This window comes from Ictidomys tridecemlineatus, chromosome 1, assembly GCF_052094955.1.
Source record: "Ictidomys tridecemlineatus isolate mIctTri1 chromosome 1, mIctTri1.hap1, whole genome shotgun sequence".
Lineage (NCBI taxonomy): Eukaryota > Metazoa > Chordata > Mammalia > Rodentia > Sciuridae > Ictidomys > Ictidomys tridecemlineatus.
In genome coordinates this window covers 153,851,042-153,870,547 of record NC_135477.1, presented here as the reverse complement: position 1 = coordinate 153,870,547, position 19,506 = coordinate 153,851,042, and the positions used below count along the sequence as shown (strand labels likewise).

The following is a 19,506-nucleotide window of genomic DNA, read 5'->3' as shown; positions in this document are numbered from 1 at the left end:
CCTGTTCTCTGGCGTCTGTTGATAGCCCAGCCTTCCCATGGTGCTTCACATCTTTCCTCTGTTACTGGCCTGATCCTGCCTACTGTCACTATTTATATGCATGTCAGTTAGGTTGTACTGTGATGATGACAAAAACGGCTTCAGCTGGCCTAAGGCAAGGGGTTCATTTAACTGCCAAGTCTCGGGTACTGCTGCCTCCAGAGGATTAAATGACAGCATTAAAACCTTATCTTCCTCATTCTGATCCTCTGCTGTGGTTTTTCTCTGGGTTTGCTGGCCTCATTCTAGCTCTTGCAGGTTCTCCTGAGTGGTACATGGCCTCTATCAGCAGGGACACCTTCTACTCTTTCCAATCTCAAGAACTAGCCCCTCTCTCCACAGGCCAGTAAAAGTCCCAATCTTATTGACCTCGCTTAGGTCACATGCCCACCTGTGAGCCACTTATTACATAAGATGGTGTTTTTTCTGCTCTGATTGGCCAGCGCTGACCTGGTTCCACCCCTGGGGCAAAGTCGGCTGTTCTAGAATACAGTGTGCCTGAATGAGGGGAAGGCTCCCAGGGAAAATTGAGATGCTGTCACCATAAAAAAAGGAGAAGGGATGCCAGGAAAGCAAAATCAAGAGATAGTCTGGCCCCAAAATATCTTTCTCCTCTTGCTCCCCCATAGTGCAGCCTAGGCCTCTCCCCTCCCATCCCAGTGCCCTATCCCTGTTGCCCCTCTGCTTGCCTTGCAGGCCCGTGTTCGGAAGTTTGGCCCCAAACTGCTCCAACTACTGGCCGAGTGGACAGAGACCTTCCCGCGGGACTTCCAGGAGGAATCAACCATTGGGCATCTGAAGGATGTGGTGGGCCGCATAGCCCCCTGTGATGAGGTGGGCAAGCCTGGGTAGAAGTCACTTTGCCTTCTCCGCACCCTCCTATCCAGGCCTGAACCTGTTTCCCGTGGCTTCCTAGGTCCCCTGATCTCCCAGCTTTGCACACTGCATGCTGTAAAACCAGCCCCTTTGTGACCCATCAAGGAATCAGGTACTGAGGGGCTATGAGCTAATCCAGGCCTCTGGTTCCAGGACTGGTTTCTTGACCTCTCTGTGCCCTGCTCTCATTGATGGCATCAGGTGGCCAAGAAGGGAAGACCTACTCATGGGTTCTTGTGGATGCATAGTCAGGCTGTTGGTCTGTGACCCACCAGGCCACCTGGCAGGGCCCATATCCTGGGCCTATGTCACAGAGGTCTCCCTCCTGCCTCTATGCTTAATCCATCTCAGGATTATGGGACATGGCTTAGGATGTAGAACAGAAAAAGGTTAGGGAAGAGTTGCTGATTGGATGGATGGGAAAAGGGGAGAGTGGTAGCAGGGAAGAGGGATGCTGGCTAACTTGGTGGACAGTTAGGTGCTTTTATGGATGGATATAGGGGAGGATAGGTAATTTGCATAGGCAGGTGGATTAATGGAGTGAATGAATGTGGAAAAATTGATGGAAGGAAGGGAGATGAAAAGGGGGGAAGGATATATGGGTAGGTGAATGGATAGATGGGGGGAAAGGTGAATGAAGGGGGTGAATGGGTAAACACAGAAAGGTAAGAGGAAGAATAGATTAGGACCTGTGGGTAAGTAACTGTAAAGGGGGAGGTGGGGGATAGCACATGAGTCAGGAAGAGATGGGTACAGGACTATGATAAGTGATGGTAAGTGGTGGATAGGTGGGTGGGTGCATGGGTAGATGGATGAGTGAGTGAGTGGGTGAAGTAGGAAGAATAGATGAGTAAACTGATGGATCTGTGGGTACAGTGGTAACTGTTTGAAAGGGAAGGTGGATGATAGCACATGGGTAGAGAAGGGATGGTGGAGAGATGGATGGAGCAGAGTAAGTGAGGCGGGAGCTCTATCTCCTGCTTCATCCCCACTCCCTCCAAGATTTCTTTGGCAGCAGTGAGATCTGAATCATATGATGAGACAGAGTTATTTGCCCTTATCTGACCTGCCTGACATTGTCTCAGGTGCTAGGGGACAAGCTGGTTTTCCTTGGGAAGCCATGGCCTCTTCACCATTCTGAGAGTATCAGGCCTATCCCCAAGGCTATGTGGTGTGGACCAGAATAGGAGTTCCCTGGTCTCTATCCCATACCCCCAGGCCTAAGCCAGGGACGCTTCCTTATGTCTTCACTGTCCCCAAGTCACTCTTCCACAGAAGGTATCCAATCTAAAGAGGATGTCCTCTCTGCACTGGTTCTCTATGCTGGATATTTACTGGTGGGTGGCAGGTTGTTCCCCTCCCAGCACCACACAGGCTAGGATGAGAAGAGCAATGAAGCAGATTGTGAGTCAGTCCCATAGGGCTCAGAGCCAGGGGATTTAGATCATATTACTTGAGCCCAGATCCAGTCTCAGAAACCACAGCTGTGTGGCTTTGGGCAAGGTACTTTGCCTCTCTGAGCTTCAGTTTTCTCATCAGTAAACCAGAGACATTCACCACTGCCACTATGCAACTTGGCAGCAAGGAGGTCTGAAGTTATTTCAGCACTTAGTAATTATGAGCTACAATGAGAGGCAAATTGTTCCTCAAATTCAGGCTTATGAGAATTATTCTTTAACTTCCATGAAACATTTCAAACATACCCAAGCATAAAGAAGAGTAATCATGAACGCCTCTGTACCCATCACTTATACTCAACAGTTATCAAAACTTTGACAAACTTGTTTCCTCTGGGCCCTCACACACTTCCACCTCTCTATAAATTAGTTGTAACCAAATCAAGACTATTATATCTTTTGCTCCAAAAACATTTGCTCATTATTGTTTTGTTTTGTTTTGTTTTGTGTATATGTGCTGGAAATCCAACTCAGGGCCTCCAGGGATGCCAAACACACACTCTACCACTGAGCTCCACCCCCAGCCCTAGCATTGTGTTTATAAAAGATTTCTCACACAGGGAAAGAATTAAATGAAATAAAGTGCTATGCACAAGGTCATGAAATGAGCATGGGTATTTTCAGAGCTACGTATCTTTGAGCAAATTACTTAACCTCTCTGAACCTTATGTTTCTTTCTATAAAAGGAAGAGTGATAATTCCTCCCTTGTGGGACTATGGGAACAAAGGGACCCAGGGTTGTAGAGGAGACAAAATGGTTGAGATGTCATAGAGGGTGAAACCAGAAAGCAAAGAGACATGATGAATGGTGTAGCCACTCAGGAGACACTGGCTGTGCGTTGGAAACTGGAGGGAAATGTCAGGGCTCACAAGTGACTGTGTCACCAGGGCTGGCCATGCTGCATGTAACTTAACCATCTTCCCACCACTCAGTGAGAACCTACAAGGCAGCATTTTATTACACTTTTGGTGCAGTGTTGCTGAGAGAGGCCATTCCTTCGGTGAGCAGGTTATTTCCCATATAACCAGTGGACACCTTCTGCGTCTGACCCCTATAGCTCTAGGAGTTTGGGTTAGGTTTAGGATTAGAGTTAAGATTGGGATTAACTGCCAGGGGTAGAGGGCAGAAGTGAGGCTAGTCAGGTTAAGTGGGCTCTTATCCTGTCCCCTGTATCCTGAGGCTTTGCCATAGCCACCCATGGCTGCTTCACAGAGAAGTAGTTCCACGGACCAGAGAGGACAGCCTCACCATCACCACAGCACCAGGCACCAACAAACCTCAGACATCAGCAGCACTCATTAAACCCTAAGAGCCTGCAAGGAACTGTTGAGGCCCAAAGCCACTCACAGCCCAGTAAGTCAGACACTGCGTCTACAAAATGTCACTGGGTTTGTGCATTTCAAAATAGCAGGAAGAAAAATTCACCTTTACTTTCTTAAATTACCTGACTATACCAACTATTCACTAGCCTATTGTTTTCTGAGACTTCTGGTCCCAGTTTGTCTAGTTGATGTTTCATCATTGCTGGGAGGCCATGAACTCGGCTCTCTTCTGCTAGCACCCAAATCCTTGGTTCATAGGGAATTGCATGTTTCTCTAGGAGTGACATTTCCTACAGGCTCATGAGCTCAGGGGCCTGTTCTATGGGTTATTGATCCAAACCCTTGGGGATATATGGATATTTCTCTTCCAGCCAGGCTATTGGTATCTTTCTTTAGAAATAGAGGTCTCTGAAGGGAAAAATTGATCACTTTCTCCTTGGGTGTAGAAGGGTAAGTTCCCCTTGGCCTACCCTGGAAGTAGGGCCATGGCATGGTCCAGAGCAGGAATCCATCTGTCTGAGCTGAATGATGAAGGGACTCTGTTGGTAGGTTATTGAGCACTCACTGCATTCACAGAACTGGGACAGACTCTGATAACATAGAGAAGACAACACAGAATTCCCTGCCTCTCTGGAACTGTCATTCTGGGGTTGTGGGGGAAGTGGGTAATAAACAAACCTGATTATCCCTGATAGTGATCCTATAAAAGAAGTCACATAGAGCGTTACAGAATACTGCCAGGGTAGAGGGCAGCAGTGAGGCTGATCAGGAAGTTCTCTCTGAGCTGGGCTTAAGATTTAGAAGGGGTCACCCTTAAAGCCAAGACAAAGGACAGTTATCCAGGGCAGGATCTGTTCCATGTCTTCCTTCCTCTCTTCCTTCCTTCCTCCACTCCCTGGAAGCACACACCCCACTCTGCCCAGCTGCCCAGACAGGGTGCTTTGAGCCCCACTGACCTCCCTGATATGTGCTCTTCTCAGTTCCCACCAGTAATCCTGGAGCTTTCTCCCCAAATGGCCTTCACTTGACCCCAGCTCCCACATGCCTGGGGTTGATCCTATTTTAGGTTGGGGGCAGGTCCCAGCACATTTGCTGGTATCTGGCCTTTTCTGTAGAGCCCTAATGGACCCTGTCCACCTCAAAGGTAAAGATGGGTATTCAGACTTGAGTACCCCTTCTTACCTTCCCCCCATGCCCCACCAGGCCTACCGGAAGAGGATGCATCAGCTCCTGCAGGCCCTACATCAGAAGCTTGCAGCTTTGGGCCAGGGATCTGAAGGCTTCATGGGTGCTGACAAGCCCATCTCCTACAGAACCAAGCCACCAGCCTCCATCCATAGGGAGCTCCTTGGCATCTGTAGCGATCCCTACACACTGGCCCAGCAGCTGACCCACGTGGAGCTGGTAAGCAGGCAATGCTTCTCTTTCCCCAGGGCAGGAAACAACTGGGAATCCTACCCAATTGATGGGCCACCACTCACCCCTCTGCCCTCCCTACTTGGTCTCAGGATAACCCTGGGTCAGGCCCTTCACAGCACAGACAGTCAGCATCTGAGACTATCCTGGAGCAGTCAGTTTCCCAACACTCCTGGGGCCCAGAACAGGAAGGCTGGAGGTGTCAGCCTCTGGCCTGTCTGAGGATTTAGCTCTAGAATGAAAGAACTGGATTCACATTTCAGCTCTGACACCACCTGTTGGGTGATCCTTCCAGAACTAGTGACTTCCCCATCCAGGGCTCACAGAGACTCATTGCTCCCTGTTCAGCTTTCCAGAGCAGCTCCACAAGCTTTTTACCTACTGGTAAAGGGAATGCCCAGCCCAGCCAAAGAAAGAGGAACAAGGGGAGTGGGTTTTTTCCTTTCTACACCTCCACCATTATGGCACTCTATACTCCATAGTGCTTACATGCACTTCCCATTGCCCTGCAGGGTTGAGAAATGTTACATGATTTGCCAGAGTTCACAAGCAGAAGGCACAGAGCAAGGGTTTAGTTCTGACCCAGATACTATGCCTGGCCACCAGGTCTCCCTCCCTCCCTTCCCCACCCAAAGAGCTGGTCATTTCAATAACCTGATTTTGAGCCTGGTACATTGCTTCCTTCACCCACTCCTCCATGGGAAAGGAGGGGATCTCTCTCCTCCAGGGATGGTGTTGAACTCTGTGACAACCCAAAACAGGATCTGTAAGCCCCCATGTGAAGGGTGACTGCAAACACATCCTCATGGTGCGGGGGGTGGGAAGAAGGTCAGGGAGTCAGGCAGGAGCACCCATCCTACCACACCCCCAGCAAGCCCTTCTTCCCCAAATCTTCCGTTTTTCGACCCTTCTCCCTTCTGATGCAGGAACGACTGCGACACATCGGACCTGAGGAGTTTGTCCAGGCTTTTGTGAACAAGGACCCTCTGGCCAGTACAAAGGTAGAAAGAAAGCTCTTGGACAAGCTGTCCCAGCAATGACCCTCCTCGCCCCCATCGTGTGGCGGCCACGGTAGGGGCGAACCCAGAGCGGGATGGAGGGGCTTTGGAGGAGTCCTACCCACTCACTCACGCACCTCCAGCTGAGACCTCGATAGTCCCGAGTCTTGGGGAAGCCTAGAAGGCTAGACCTGCCCTGGGTGGGGAGAAGGGAGGACCGCGGAGGGAACCCCCGCCGCGCTCCAGGACCGCGCGGACCCTAGCTGTGCGTTTCGATGGGCGCTGATGCCCTCCAGCGGCCAGTCGGGGAAGCGCGGGTGGTAGGTGCTGCGGGAAAAGGAAGGGAAGAAGGCGCTCAGGACACCGTCCCCCACACCTGGATTTTGAGCCAGTCCTTCCCTTCTAGGAGCCCAACCAGAGGGTCCCTGGTGCTTAACAACTGGCCAAATCCGAACCAAAACTGAAAACATTCTGTCTTGTACTCTCACACCTAATAAAAGAAGTACAAACTAAATACTGTAGTACGTGATTGCATTTTCACCCTTCAGATAAGCAAAGATCACATAGTAGGATAGACATATTGGGGATATGTAGGAAAGCGGCATTCTCCTACACCACTGGTAGCAGATGAAATTGTCCCAAGGCTTTAGAGAGCAAATAGGCAATCGTAGATCAACGATTTAAACGTCCTCCTTGCCGGGCGCAGTGGCGCCCGCCTGTAATCCCAGCAGCTCAGGAGGCTAAGGCGGGAGGATCTCGCATTCAAAGCCAGCCTCAGCAACTTAGTGAGGCCCTAAGCAACTCAGTGAGACCCTGTCTTTAAAGAAAATATAAAATTATAAGAGGGCTGGGATGTGGCTCAGTGGTTAAGTGCCCCTGGGTTCAATACCTGGTACAAAAAAAAAAAATGTCCTTCCTTTGGCTGGGGATGTAGCTGAGTTGTAGAACACTTGCCTAGCACACATGAAACCCTGGGTTAGATCCCCAGCACCAAATAAGTAAATGTACATCTTCCGTCCAACTTTCCACAGCTAGTAATTTATCTACACATTCATGTAACACAAAGATGAACATATACAAAGGTATTTGGGGTACATAGTATTTGTCATGGTCAAAGACTGGAAGCAAATAATTACCTTATCACCCGTGGACACTGACTTAAAAAGTATAGTACATCCATCAGTAGAATGCTTTCAAGTATGAAAAAAAATAAGGCTGCCCACAAGTATGCAGTCATCAAGATCCATCTATCCAATCACCAAGAGAAAGGGGTAGAGTGACAAACAGGGCATGTGACCATTTGTGTAACAACAAAAAAAAGAAGGCTTTGTGATACATCAAAGCTCACACGTGTGCAGAAATGACCTCTAAAATAGGGAGGACAACCATGGGACCATGGGACTGAGGGCATAGGAACAGGAAGGAGACTTGGCTACTTTTTGAGCGTGTGTGTGTGTGTGTGTGTGTGTGTGTGTGTGTGTGTGTGTTGTTTGGCCATTTACAAGTATTTCCTTTTTATTGTGAAATACATCAAGATTACACATGACATTTATTTATCCTACCCAATTTTAGATGAACAGTTGTCTTATTTCCTTCTTTTTGCTGTTATAAATTATATTGCTGTGAGCATTCTTACATGTGTTTCCCTGGATACACCAGTGAACATTTTCTATGGGGCACCACTTCTCTAATGTTTTGAGGTCAGGATCCCTTTATATTCTTAAAAATTATTGAAGACCCCAAAGAACTTTTGGTTAATTGATTACTTCTATCACTATCATATTAGCAATTAAAACTGATTACTTTTTCTTTCTTCTTCTTCTTCTTCTTTTTTTTTTTTTTTTTTTTTTTTTTGTAGTGCTGGTGATCAAACCCAGGACCTTGTACATGATAGTCATGTGCTCTACTACTGAGCCAGACTCCCAATCCAAAAACTGATTTCCTTTTAAAATATTTACTCACAAATACAATAACCCATTGCATGTTGACATAAGTAACATATTTTATTTAAAAAATTGCATTTTCTGCAACTGAAAATTCCTGAAAAGTGATGTTGTTTTATAAAATTTTTACAAATCTCTGTGATGTCTGACTTCATAGAAGACAGCTGATTTCTTTCATCTGCTTCTGTGTTCAGTCTCTTGACATATACTATTTTGGCTTAAGGAAATATAATCTCACACAGATATGTAGTTGGAAAATCGAGGAGTATTTGACAGCCTTTTCAGATAATTGTGAATATTCTTGTTAGATACCGCACTAAAACTCAGCCAGTAATAGTTTTTAAAGTTTAATTATAATGTGACATCTGAAAATATTATCAATGATCTTTCTGAATGCTATGACATCCATTACATCTTGCATCTTGAGGGTATGATTTTATAACATCATACATTGATCATTTAGAATATGAGGAAACATTGAGTTAGGCAGATCTTCCAAATGTTGGCACATTTTATTGTATAGTACTTTAAAATCACATTCATTAATATCAAGATAAAGGGGTAGAGTGATGAACAAGGTATGTATACACTCCTGATCTCATAATTTTAAAAAATATCTGGAACTGGGGTGTAACTTAGTGGTAGAATGTATGCTGAGCATGCGCGAGGTCCTGGGCTTGATCCCCAGCACCACCAAAAAAAAAAAAAAAAAAAAAAGTGTTGTTTAAAATGTGTCTTTAAAAAAAAAAAGATATGTAAATATTGAGAAGCTGTCAAGCCACAGAAGCAGATACATGTTTTACAAGTTCCCAATTTTCTCTTGAAATCTTGAATTCTATCACTGGCAACAAATACTGGGATCTGTTTTCCTTGAAGTGACAGGTTCATTTTGTTCATTTTTAAGAAAATTTCAGCCAAATACTGAAATCTGGAGAATGAGAGTTTGTCTCATAGAGTTCCTCTGTTAGTCTTTTTTTTTTTTTAAGTAAAAACAGAATTCAATGGAAACAATGGCCAATTCGGTGCATGGGTGAGCCAAGTCCTGCCCTCAAGATAACCCCACACTTGAGTATACAGCAAAAGTGCTCGGTACTGATGCCCCATTTTGTCACACTGAATAAGAAACATGTACTCACAGACTGAGACTGAATAGAACTTGAAAGTGTTGCCTCTTTAAGGACATCCATAAGTCACACTCCCCCGCCTTTTGCTGGGCAATTTTTCCCACCATTGCTTTTACACCATCAGGGCAGACCTCAACACAGTGGGGAAAAGAATATGATCAAATTATTATGAAAATACTTTTCCCCAGAAAGTATACCAGGGACCCCGAGAAGTCTGTGGACAACACATTGAGGACTATTGCTCTTCCACATACCTAGGGAGAAGAATTACTATGTCACAGGGTAGGCACGTGGGCAGCCTTTCCAGGTAATGCCAGGTGAGGTATCCACTTACCTCCCAGTAGGGAGGTATTCTTGTTCCACATCTTCAGTCACTTGAAATTGTCAGACTTTTAAGTTTGGAAAATGGAGTATCTTTTCACCTGTTCTGGCCATTTCCGTTTCCTCCTTTTGTTTATACCCCATCTCTGATTTTTAGCCTGTTTTTTACTGGTGAATTTTCTTAAAAAATTTAAGGAATTTTTTGGTTTTTGTTTTTACTTGAAATATGTCCTAGATACTAAACCTTTTATTTTTCTAGTTGTTTTCTTCACTTCTCATTCTCATTACCATGGCTTTTAATGAACAAGCATTCTTAAGCTCCACCTAAATTCACTAAACTTTTCCTTCAGGATCCTCTGATCTGTGTCAGTACACGTTGTCTTCTTCACTATAGCGTGACAATGAGTCTTCATGTCCAGTAAAGCAAATTCCCCAGGTTCTTCTTGAGGAATGGCGTGGCTATTTTGGGCCTTTTGCCTTTCCATTTAAATTTTAGAATCATCTGTCAAATTATATGAAAAGTCCTACCAAGATTTTGTTAGACTATATTAAATATGGATCAATTTGAGAAGAATTGACAGATTTATGTTATTGACTCTTTCAATCCATAAAAATAGTATGTACTTCTATTTCCTTAGGTTTATTACATATCTTTCAAATGGCTTAAAATTTTCTCCATAAAAGTGTTACACAGGTTTTATTAGACTTTTGCCCTAGGTGCCTTATGTATACTTTTACTACTGCATATGAAAAAAACCGATTTTCACAGATTATTTTAAAATGTGATTTTATATTTCTGGATGTTCAAAGAGAGTGCATATTCTCAAATAAATAAGCACAGGCTTCCATAATTACATATTATCTCAACTATGTAGTAATTGTATTTTCTTTTTAATTGATTTTATTATTTTTTAATACACAACAACAGTGGAATGTATTGCAATCCTTATTACACATATAGAGCACAATTTTTCGTATCTCTGTATATAAAGTATGTTCACATCAATTAATGCCATTATACATAAACTTTTTTTGCATTACAATTCTTAATACACATATATACCACAATTTTTCATATCTAGTAATTGTATTTTCTATCTGCTTATTTTAGGTATAAGAAATTAATTTGCTTTTTTAAATATGTTTTTTAGTTACTGATAGACCTTTATTTTAATCATCTATATGCATTGCTGAGAATCAAACCCAGTGCCTCACACATGCCAGGCAAGTATGCTATCACTAAGCCACAACTCCAGCCCCAAAATTAATTTACTCTTATGTATCAATTTTATATCTGACAATATTATAAAACCTTGCTAATTATATTAATGTGTCACCATTCTTTAGAGGATTTCTTGTAGGCAGGCACATCATCTGCAAATAATTAAGTTTTGTTTCCTCCTTTCAAAGGTTTATTCTTTTTATTTCCATAGTAGTCATAGAATAGAACTGACTTGAGGACTGGGGTTGTGGCTCAGTGGTAGAGTGCTTGCCTAGCACGTGCGAGTCCCTGGGTTCCATCCTCAGCACCATATAAAAATAAGTAAAAATGAAGTATTGTGTTCAACTACAACTAAAAAATAAATATTAAAAAAACTGAATTGATATGGACAGGAAAGGTAGATAGACTTTACTGTATCATTTTAAGTCTCTGAAATATTGAGAGTGTAAGTTGTTGCAGAATAACTCTGCCTGATCCAATAGAATTTGCTTTTCTTGCTTATTGTGCTAACCTGCACTTCTGTTACAAGGTCAAATAGAAGTGTTGATAGTTGACATCCTTCTTTTGTCCTGACTTTAATAGGAATGCTTTTAACCAGTCACAAAAGAGCATGATGTTTGTTATTGGATTTTTTTTTTTAGATCTGTGTTATCAGTTTAAGGAAGTACCCTGTTCCTTCCTAGTTTACTTAGAGTTCTTATATGAATGGTTATTGAATTTCATCAAATTCTTTTTCTGGACCCTACTACTCTTATGTTCTCTTCTCCTTTAAACTTTTAAGTGATTATTCATATTAGTTTTTTGAATTAACGTTGAATCAACCTTGCATTTCTAATATACAAAAAAACTGGATAAATGAAGCCATTATTTTTTTTCAAACATGGCTAGATTGGGTGTGCTAATGTTTTGGTTAGGATTTCTGCAATTGTATTCATGAGTGAAATTAATCTGTTATTTCCCTTTCTGACATTATTCTTGACTACTCTGTTTCTCTTTCCTTATTCTCTATTCTATATGAAATATTGGGGTACCTGTTCTTGGAGCATTTATAGAATTTACCACTGAGCCTCATTTGTTATTTGGGGTTTTATTCACTGATCCAAGGTTTTTCTTGTTTCTATGTTTATTCTAGTTGTTGTTTTAGTGGTTGTAGGACTGCTTATATTTTTATATCTCATAAGTCCATTTTATAATTTATATTCTTTCGAGAATTTGCCCATTTCCCCTAAGCTTTCACACTTATAGACATAAAGTTATACATAGAGAAATAAAAAGCTTTTGACTGTTGTTTCTGAATATTGCAGCTTTCTTTTACTATTGCATTTATTTCTTCTCCAAAATTTGGGGGGGAAGACTCTAAATAGTCTAAACAGGAAACAGGATACTTACAGTGTGAGGGCTGAAATAAGAAGGCAGAGTGTCCTTTAGTTCAGCCTCAACTGGAAACACTTATGAGTGATGAGTGACAAATATTTTGGCTCCTCTGCACATACGCATAAATGACCATGAAAACCACACAAGCTATTGGGATCACAAATAAAATTCAGGAAGTAGGCAAATTTGCAAGTATAAAATCCATGAACAATGAAGATCAAGTGTGTCTGTGTATATGGGTATGCACACACACATAATTTTGAAATACACCCTTAAATATATAGAAAAGAGATTGGAAAGCTACATACCAAATCATTGGTGTTTCCAGATGGTTTTGAGATTTTCACATTGTCCAGATTGTCTATAACCATGAACTGACTTCATGTTCTAATAAGTTACTGGCAGAGACTCAGCATGGGGTCCTGTGTGTCTCTTCTAGCCCTGTTTCAATGACAAGACTAACAACCTGGAGGCTTATGTGAAATGGTTCAACAGGCTGTGCTACCTTGTGGCAACTGAGATCTGCATGGTGAGTAGAAAGCCAGGGTGGGCATGACCTGGTATAGGCAAAAGTGGCCTGGGACCTGGAGGAGCCTATCAGGGAGGGAACTAGAAGGGCATCTTAAGCCCCAATAGTCTCCTGGCAGTTACATCTTGACTGAGTCCACCTGAGGATTGGCTAGGCACCAAGTGTCACCAAGCTTTCTTACAGTGACATTTCCCTCAGGGTAGAACCCAGGATGGACCCACTGAGCTCTGTCACCAAGGAAATCAGAATGTTTGCTCAAGGAGTGAGGAGTAGTCACAACTATGCCCAAGGGGCTCTACTGCCTCCATCCGTGCCTGTCTGTCTGCCCCAGGCAGCCTGGCCTGCAGTGAGGTTTGATTTGGCTTGCTCAGGATTGAGAAGTTATCCGATTCTTAAGAAATAGGAGAGTACATATAAAAAGTCCAGGTCACTGGCTTCCCCTGGAAAGCAAGGAATCTTGACAACATGGAGCTGGACATGCTTGTCACTGAGTTGAGGGTCCACCTGGCCATGCCTGCCCATCCTCTTTCTTATAGCAGAGGACTCATCCTCTGGACCCACACCTGAGGCCCCTGTTTGTCTCAAGAACAGGTTGGACAGACTCAGTCTATAAGGCCAGCTGGGCTCGCTGGAAGCAGGTGCTCAGAGAGCTTGGGGAACAGATGTGAATGAGTACAGGGGAGTCAGGATACACTGAGGGAGAAGCTGATCTGCAATGCCCACATAGACTGAGGTGGTTTTATCCCCCACCTGGTTTGAGATCAGTGTTACCCATGAGTTTGCCCTTTTGAAGGATAGGATCAATGATAGGTGGCTCTCCAAAGCCAACATCACATCTTAAAGGGGGCTTGTGGCATATCCCCACAGGGGCCAGAGCAAACTTCTTGGTGGCAATAGATAATTGCTGCATGTTTCATAGGCAAGTAAAGTCTACTTGTGGAAAAAAAAAATACAATATAGGGTATCACTGACCCAGCCCTCTTCCTACAGTCACACCATTGGTCTGGCAGTTAAAATGGGATTTTATCTTTGTGAAGCCTGGACTAAGCCCACATGGTCACCCAGGAGCCTACCCAGGATAGTACAGGATGGCTCAGGGGAAGGACACAGTTGGTTTCTGAGCCATGCAGTGGAGGGGCTCAGGGGACAGGGCCTCAGGATCTGCATGTGGCCCCTAGTGAGGGGAGAGCAAGCTCAGTGCCGGGAGGAAAGGGAAGGGGCAAGGCGTTCTGATTTGGGAAAAGAACAGGTGCTAGAGGTGGGCCTTGAGGAAGAGTGATCAAGCTGCTCCCAGAGGTGCCTCACAGCCCATCCTGTGCTGCAAGTCACTCCTGTACCCCGACAGGAGCTCTAGCAGGGCTCAGCTGTCTCCCTGGCAGTGGACTATGTCCTTGCTCTGCCTGTGAAGAGCTTTGAAACCTTAAGGTTCAGACAGTTCCCTGGACCTCAGCTGTGAAATAGATTTGAAGAAGGTGAAGAGGGCAGGGCAGGTGAGCAGGGTGTCTGATTAGGGCAGGGTAGAAACATATCACTAAGGCTCTGGTGCCCTGTCCCCAGCCAGCCAAGAAGAAGCAGAGGGCCCAGGTGATCGAGTTCTTCATTGACGTGGCCCGAGAGTGCTTCAACATTGGCAACTTCAACTCCCTGATGGCCATTATATGTGAGTGGGTTGCTCCAGGAGCCCCCCCCCCCATGGGAGGATCCTCAAAGAGGTTCAGGTCGGCACAGCCAGGCAGGTGGGGTCAAGCCCAGACCCTCTTCTGAGCAGCAGGTGGGTGTGGGCTTAGCAGTTTGCAGCCTGAGGCAGCCAGCAATCCCATGTCCCTGCCCCCAAAGGCCTGGAGAAAGCACCTCTTTTGAGGCAAACTCAGCCTCCTTAGGGTGCTTGGTGAGGGCTTGGCAACATATCCCCAGATCCAAAGAGAATGAGAAGGAACTAATTCCAGGATGGGGCCTGAATGTGGGAACATGGTCAGAGTTTATACACACACACACAAGCTGGACCCTCATTGTCCATTGCTACATGCCCATTGTCTCCCAAGCTGAGGCCACTGCAGACCTTAGCCGTACTTAGGACTCAGCCTAAATGGCTGGGCAACTGTAGCTATACACTGACCTCCCTGCTCATGAGCGTGAGGGGGACTGTCCAGGCCAGAGAAGCCCTCCCCAGCCCACCCCTCCCTCTTCCAGCTGGCATGAACATGAGCCCTGTCTCCAGACTGAAGAAGACTTGGGCCAAAGTGAAGACAGCCAAGTTTTTCATCCTGGAGGTAAACAAGGTTGCTGGGCTAAGGGGTTCAGCCAGCGGGCCCATGAAAAGAGGTGCCCAAATGCCTCCCTGTCTTCTTCCAGCACCAGATGGACCCAACAGGGAATTTCTGCAACTACAGGACAGCCTTGCGAGGGGCAGCCCACCGCTCCCTGACTGCTCACAGCAGCCGGGAGAAGGTAGGTGAGAATCCTTGATGGTCAAAGTCCAGGTGTGCTATATCAATGGGTTAGTCAGCTTTCTGTTACTATAACAAATAGCTAAGATAATCAACTTATAAAGAGAAAAGATTTATTTTGGCTCAGTTGTAGAGGTTTCCTTCTATGATAAGTTAGCCTATGATAAGTTTTGAGTCTATGGCAGTGGTGAAGGAAATCCACTCATCTCATGGCCAGGAGCCAAAGAGAGAGGACAAAGTGGGTAAAGCTTCACAGTCTCCTTCAAGGTCATGTCTCAGTGACCTAAAGACCTCCAGCCAGGCCCCACTTCCCACTACCACCTCCTCCCCCAGGGGTAAGCCTTTACCATAAGGACATTTGGAGGACCGTTGTGATCCAAACTACAGCAATCAGGGAATCTGGAGGTTGACTCAAAGATCACTGGGTCCAACCCCTGCCCTTCAGCAGCATCTGTGATAGATAGCCATGTCACCTTGCTTGCATGCTGTCCGTGTGGCCAACTTCGCCACCTCCAAAACAGGTCATGCCCCACCCCAAGAAGCCTTGAACTTCCTTGATAAGCGCTTCCTTGTGGGGCCAGACTTGGCCACCTCAGATCACATTCTCTTAAAGGGAACTACTTCCTCTTCTAGCTACCAGTCCTTTCACGGCCTGCGTGTCCCCCACCATTGTTTGCCTGAATGGACAGTCCCAAGCCTAACTTGCGATTCCAGTCCCCTCCCTGCTATGACCCTGAAGAGATCCATCTGTCAGAGTCCCTTCTGTTTCAGATCAAATTGTAGCTCTAAGCACAGAGGGTTTTACATCTGCCTTATTCTAAATGTAGTACCTCTATGTATGTGGCCTTAAATCACATTTTTGGTTTTGGCAATGACTATCCAAGCTTCTTGTTCACCCAAACTGCCTTTTCACAAGAAATGTCATATACATTTGCATTTGGGAGGGCCTTTGCTGATCCTGATCAATTTTATTTCTCCTCTAAATTCTCCGATTGGCCTCTGATACAGGATTCTGTACTGAGGTCCTAGGATTGCAACAATCATCTGGCTTAAAACTTGTCATCAAGTTTTAAGGAAGGAAACACCAAGACTCGTACCTTTCAAGTCTGGTCTCTTGCAGGAACGTTGGTGGAATCAGGTCCCTACTGTGGTTGGTGGAGGTCTTATCTCCATCCTGAGAGATAACTAAGGGGAAAAAAATGCTAGATGAAATTCTACATCACTCTGGAATTGTATTGGATGGATACCAGTGGTCAAGCTTATGAAGCAGGCTGAAAGATATGTGCTTGTGACACCCACCAGGACTTCCTGACCATCCACCCAGTGGGTCTTATAGCAGGGGTCACATGAGCAGACACTGACAACCCTGATGGCCATATGCTACCCAGCTGGTCCTTCTAGTACAGGCTGTGAGTTCTTCAGTGAATGAGTCCCAGGAGGGCTGATGGAATTTGGTGGAGCAGTGAGTGTGGCAAGACCTCCAACCCCAGGGCAAAGGAGCCTGTCTCCTAGAAGCCAGAAATCCAGGAAGTTGGGATAGCAAGGGCAAAAATTTAACTTCACTGAGCACCTACCATCTGCAGGCCACTTGATCTCTATCCCCTCCTCCATTCTATGGGATGGCTTCAGCATTGCCATTTCCCAGATTGGAAGACTGAGTCTCAAGGAGACCTCACTGTGCTATCACTTTGTTAGCTAAGCCAGGAATCAAACTCCAACCTCTCTGGCTCTGAATCTCATGGTCTTTGCATATCATTGTCTGCCTCCCTGTTCCCAGGACACAAGTGACCATATGTGACAGTCACAAGGTTCCTGGCTTACAGCCCAGGAGTTGGACCCTGAGGCAAAGGTATATCACATTGGATTTTGAGCTGTGGCTGCAGCCTCTAGTTTGCAGCACTGGCTGTCACCACTATTTTTCTTCCATCCGTGCTGAGGCAGGGTAGCCATGGAGCAGGGCAGACTTTATGTTCCTAAAATCTGGGGTGCTGGGATACTGTGCGTTTAGGTCTTGTGCTATAGGTGGATGACTTTAAAATGTGCATTTAGTTTTAACTGCATTCTCCTCTATCTTCCAGAGAGACCATAGGCTAGGCCCAGAGAAGAGGACTTTCTATGGGCTCTCCCTTCAGAAAACAGAGCAATAATGCTCTGCTCTTGGTCTCATCATAAGTGCATCAGGATGGATCTTTAGCATCAAGAAAGACAGGATGACAAATTACTAAATACTCTTTAGAAAAGAAAACAGGTCACAAAATTTTAGAATATTTGACTTATATATGTTTCAGGAATGTTTAATAGTGTACTTAGCATGGACCTCTGCTCCCAGTACACTTGAGAGAGAGGCCTGAGTCTGTAGCCTTCCAGATGGGGATGTTGTGAGGTTTCTACCAGCCCCTCCCAGCAGGTAATAGAAAAAAACATCCAAGGGTCACTGTGACTCTGCATCTTGCACCTAGCCCAACGCAGGGTAAATGGCACTGCATGCAGTGGGAGCTCCATCAGCACTGGTGCCTAATGGGCCTGGGAGGAAACGTAATCTGGCCCAGAGTTATGGGGCCTGTACGTCCTTTCTTAGTGGTTTTCATGTTGTCCCCATGATGCATATTAGTTAAAATTATCCTTTGTTATGATTTGGATCTTAAAAGTCTTCCAAAGGCTCTATATGCTAAAGGCTTGGTCACTTGGTCACCACCCATGGTGCTACTGGGAGATGGTGGGACCTTTAGAAATTGGGACCTAGTAGGAAAAAGCACATCATTGGGGGTGTGCCCTTGAAGGAAATATTGGACCCCCAGCCCATCCTTTCTTTTGCCTCACCATGTAGCCCCACCATGGTGTTCTGCCTCACCACAAGCCCCAAAACAACCGAGCCAGCTGATCATTGGTTGCAACCTCTGAAACCATAAGCCAAAATAAACCTTTTCTTCTTTCAAGTCATTTATCTCAGGCATTTTATCACAGTAACGGAAAAGTCTTATATAATTCATGAAGCCCCAAGGCTGGTTGGGCTTGCCCAGGAAGTCTCTCCTGTCATTGGCATTCAGGGGTGCATCTGAGGTCCCTGGGGCATGTGTCTACTGGCAAGGTTGCCTCTTGCCCTTGAGCCAACCCTATGGGGAGGCTGCCTGGGAGCTGACCCAAACCCTCTCCCTTCCAGATCGTCATTCCCTTCTTCAGCCTACTCATCAAAGACATCTATTTCCTGAACGAGGGATGTGCCAACCGCCTTCCCAATGGACATGTCAACTTTGAGGTAGGACCCAGGGATCTTGGAAGGGAATGCAACCAAGTGAGATCAGCCACTAAAAGTGCCCCCCAAAAAAGCCTGATGGACCCTCAATCATCAAACTAATGGGGGACCTTGAGGCAGACAGAGTGTAGTAGTTCTCAGGATCTCCCCACCCCCACATCCACCAGAGGGAGATTCTGAAGCCCATGCACATGAGGATAATGCACTCTGTGCCTGGGCTTATGCCTAACACCGGTGAAGCCAAATCATTTTTGCCCCTTGAGGAGCACGAGGGCAATAAGAAAAATGGCCCCATAGGCCCATGGTGACAACTGCAAGGTGCTGTGACAGGGCTACACAAACACACAGTGCTTAGGAAACAGGAAAGGACCCAAAGGAGCAGCAGGGGGGAGCTGTTAGGCAGAGGCCAGAGCGGGCAAAAGAGAAGAAAGAATTCTGCTCCCTTGACAGACACCACGGTCAGCTCAAGTGTCCCCTCCTCTAGGAAGCCCCTCACTGTGACCTCTTAAGGGCTCCTGCAGAGCAGCAGATGGCATCCCTCACTTTGTCCCAGCATCAAAGTCTCTGAGTACGTCAGAAGCAAGGCCAGGCTGATTGCTGTGTCCCAAGTAGGCCCATCTCACACACACGTGTGTCAGAGTGACTGGTGGGCTAGAGTACACTGGGCAGTAGCAGCAGGAGGTCACTGAGTCAGACTGACAGAGCATACCATGTGGTAGTGTTACCACCCACTCTGCAGGAAGAAAGGGACTCTTCTTCTCAAGAGCCAACTCTACCCTAGTGCTAGCCCCAGCAGGGACACAGATGGATGCAAAAGCCCTCAGCCTCCAACTCCCCAAGGGGCAGTAAGTCCTGGGCCAGTCACTTGCTCTTTATGAGCCTCAGTCTCTCCCTCTGTAACATGGGGCATCAACCACAACTATGGCTACACAGAGAGGCTAGGAAGAGGAGATGTGCAGCATGAGCCACCAAAGGCTCTGAGTGTCCCCTGCTGATGAGCACCAGAGCAGAGCACATGCCTGGGCCCTTCGGCCTGGAGCTGCCCTCTGCACAGACACCCCTGCAGACCATCACATGTTGCCCATAGCCTGCTCACCCCTGAGGCCAGCAGAGCCTGGGGAAAATCCAGTCCAATCTGGCAGATGGTCCAGTCCCAGCTGCTGCACCCCTGGGGATCAGCCCAG

General features: G+C 45.8%; 1 protein-coding gene across 7 annotated transcripts in view; it reads left to right on the top strand.

The window, feature by feature from the left end:
• The window catches only part of Rasgef1c (RasGEF domain family member 1C), a 78,989-nt gene that overhangs the window by 49,284 nt on the left and 10,199 nt on the right, over nt 1-19,506 (top strand). For all 7 annotated transcript variants that reach the window (XR_005727956.2, XM_005339338.4, XM_021735987.2 and 4 more), the window contains 8 exons: nt 736-873; nt 4,899-5,099; nt 6,038-6,112; nt 12,533-12,622; nt 14,180-14,282; nt 14,813-14,892; nt 14,975-15,070; nt 18,230-18,325. Coding sequence is in view for 6 of the 7 variants with exons in the window: in XM_005339338.4 (XP_005339395.1) it covers nt 736-873; nt 4,899-5,099; nt 6,038-6,112; nt 12,533-12,622; nt 14,180-14,282; nt 14,813-14,892; nt 14,975-15,070; nt 18,230-18,325 (879 nt within the window). In the remaining variant the exon portion in view is untranslated. The remainder of the gene's footprint in view (nt 1-735; nt 874-4,898; nt 5,100-6,037; nt 6,113-12,532; nt 12,623-14,179; nt 14,283-14,812; nt 14,893-14,974; nt 15,071-18,229; nt 18,326-19,506) is intronic.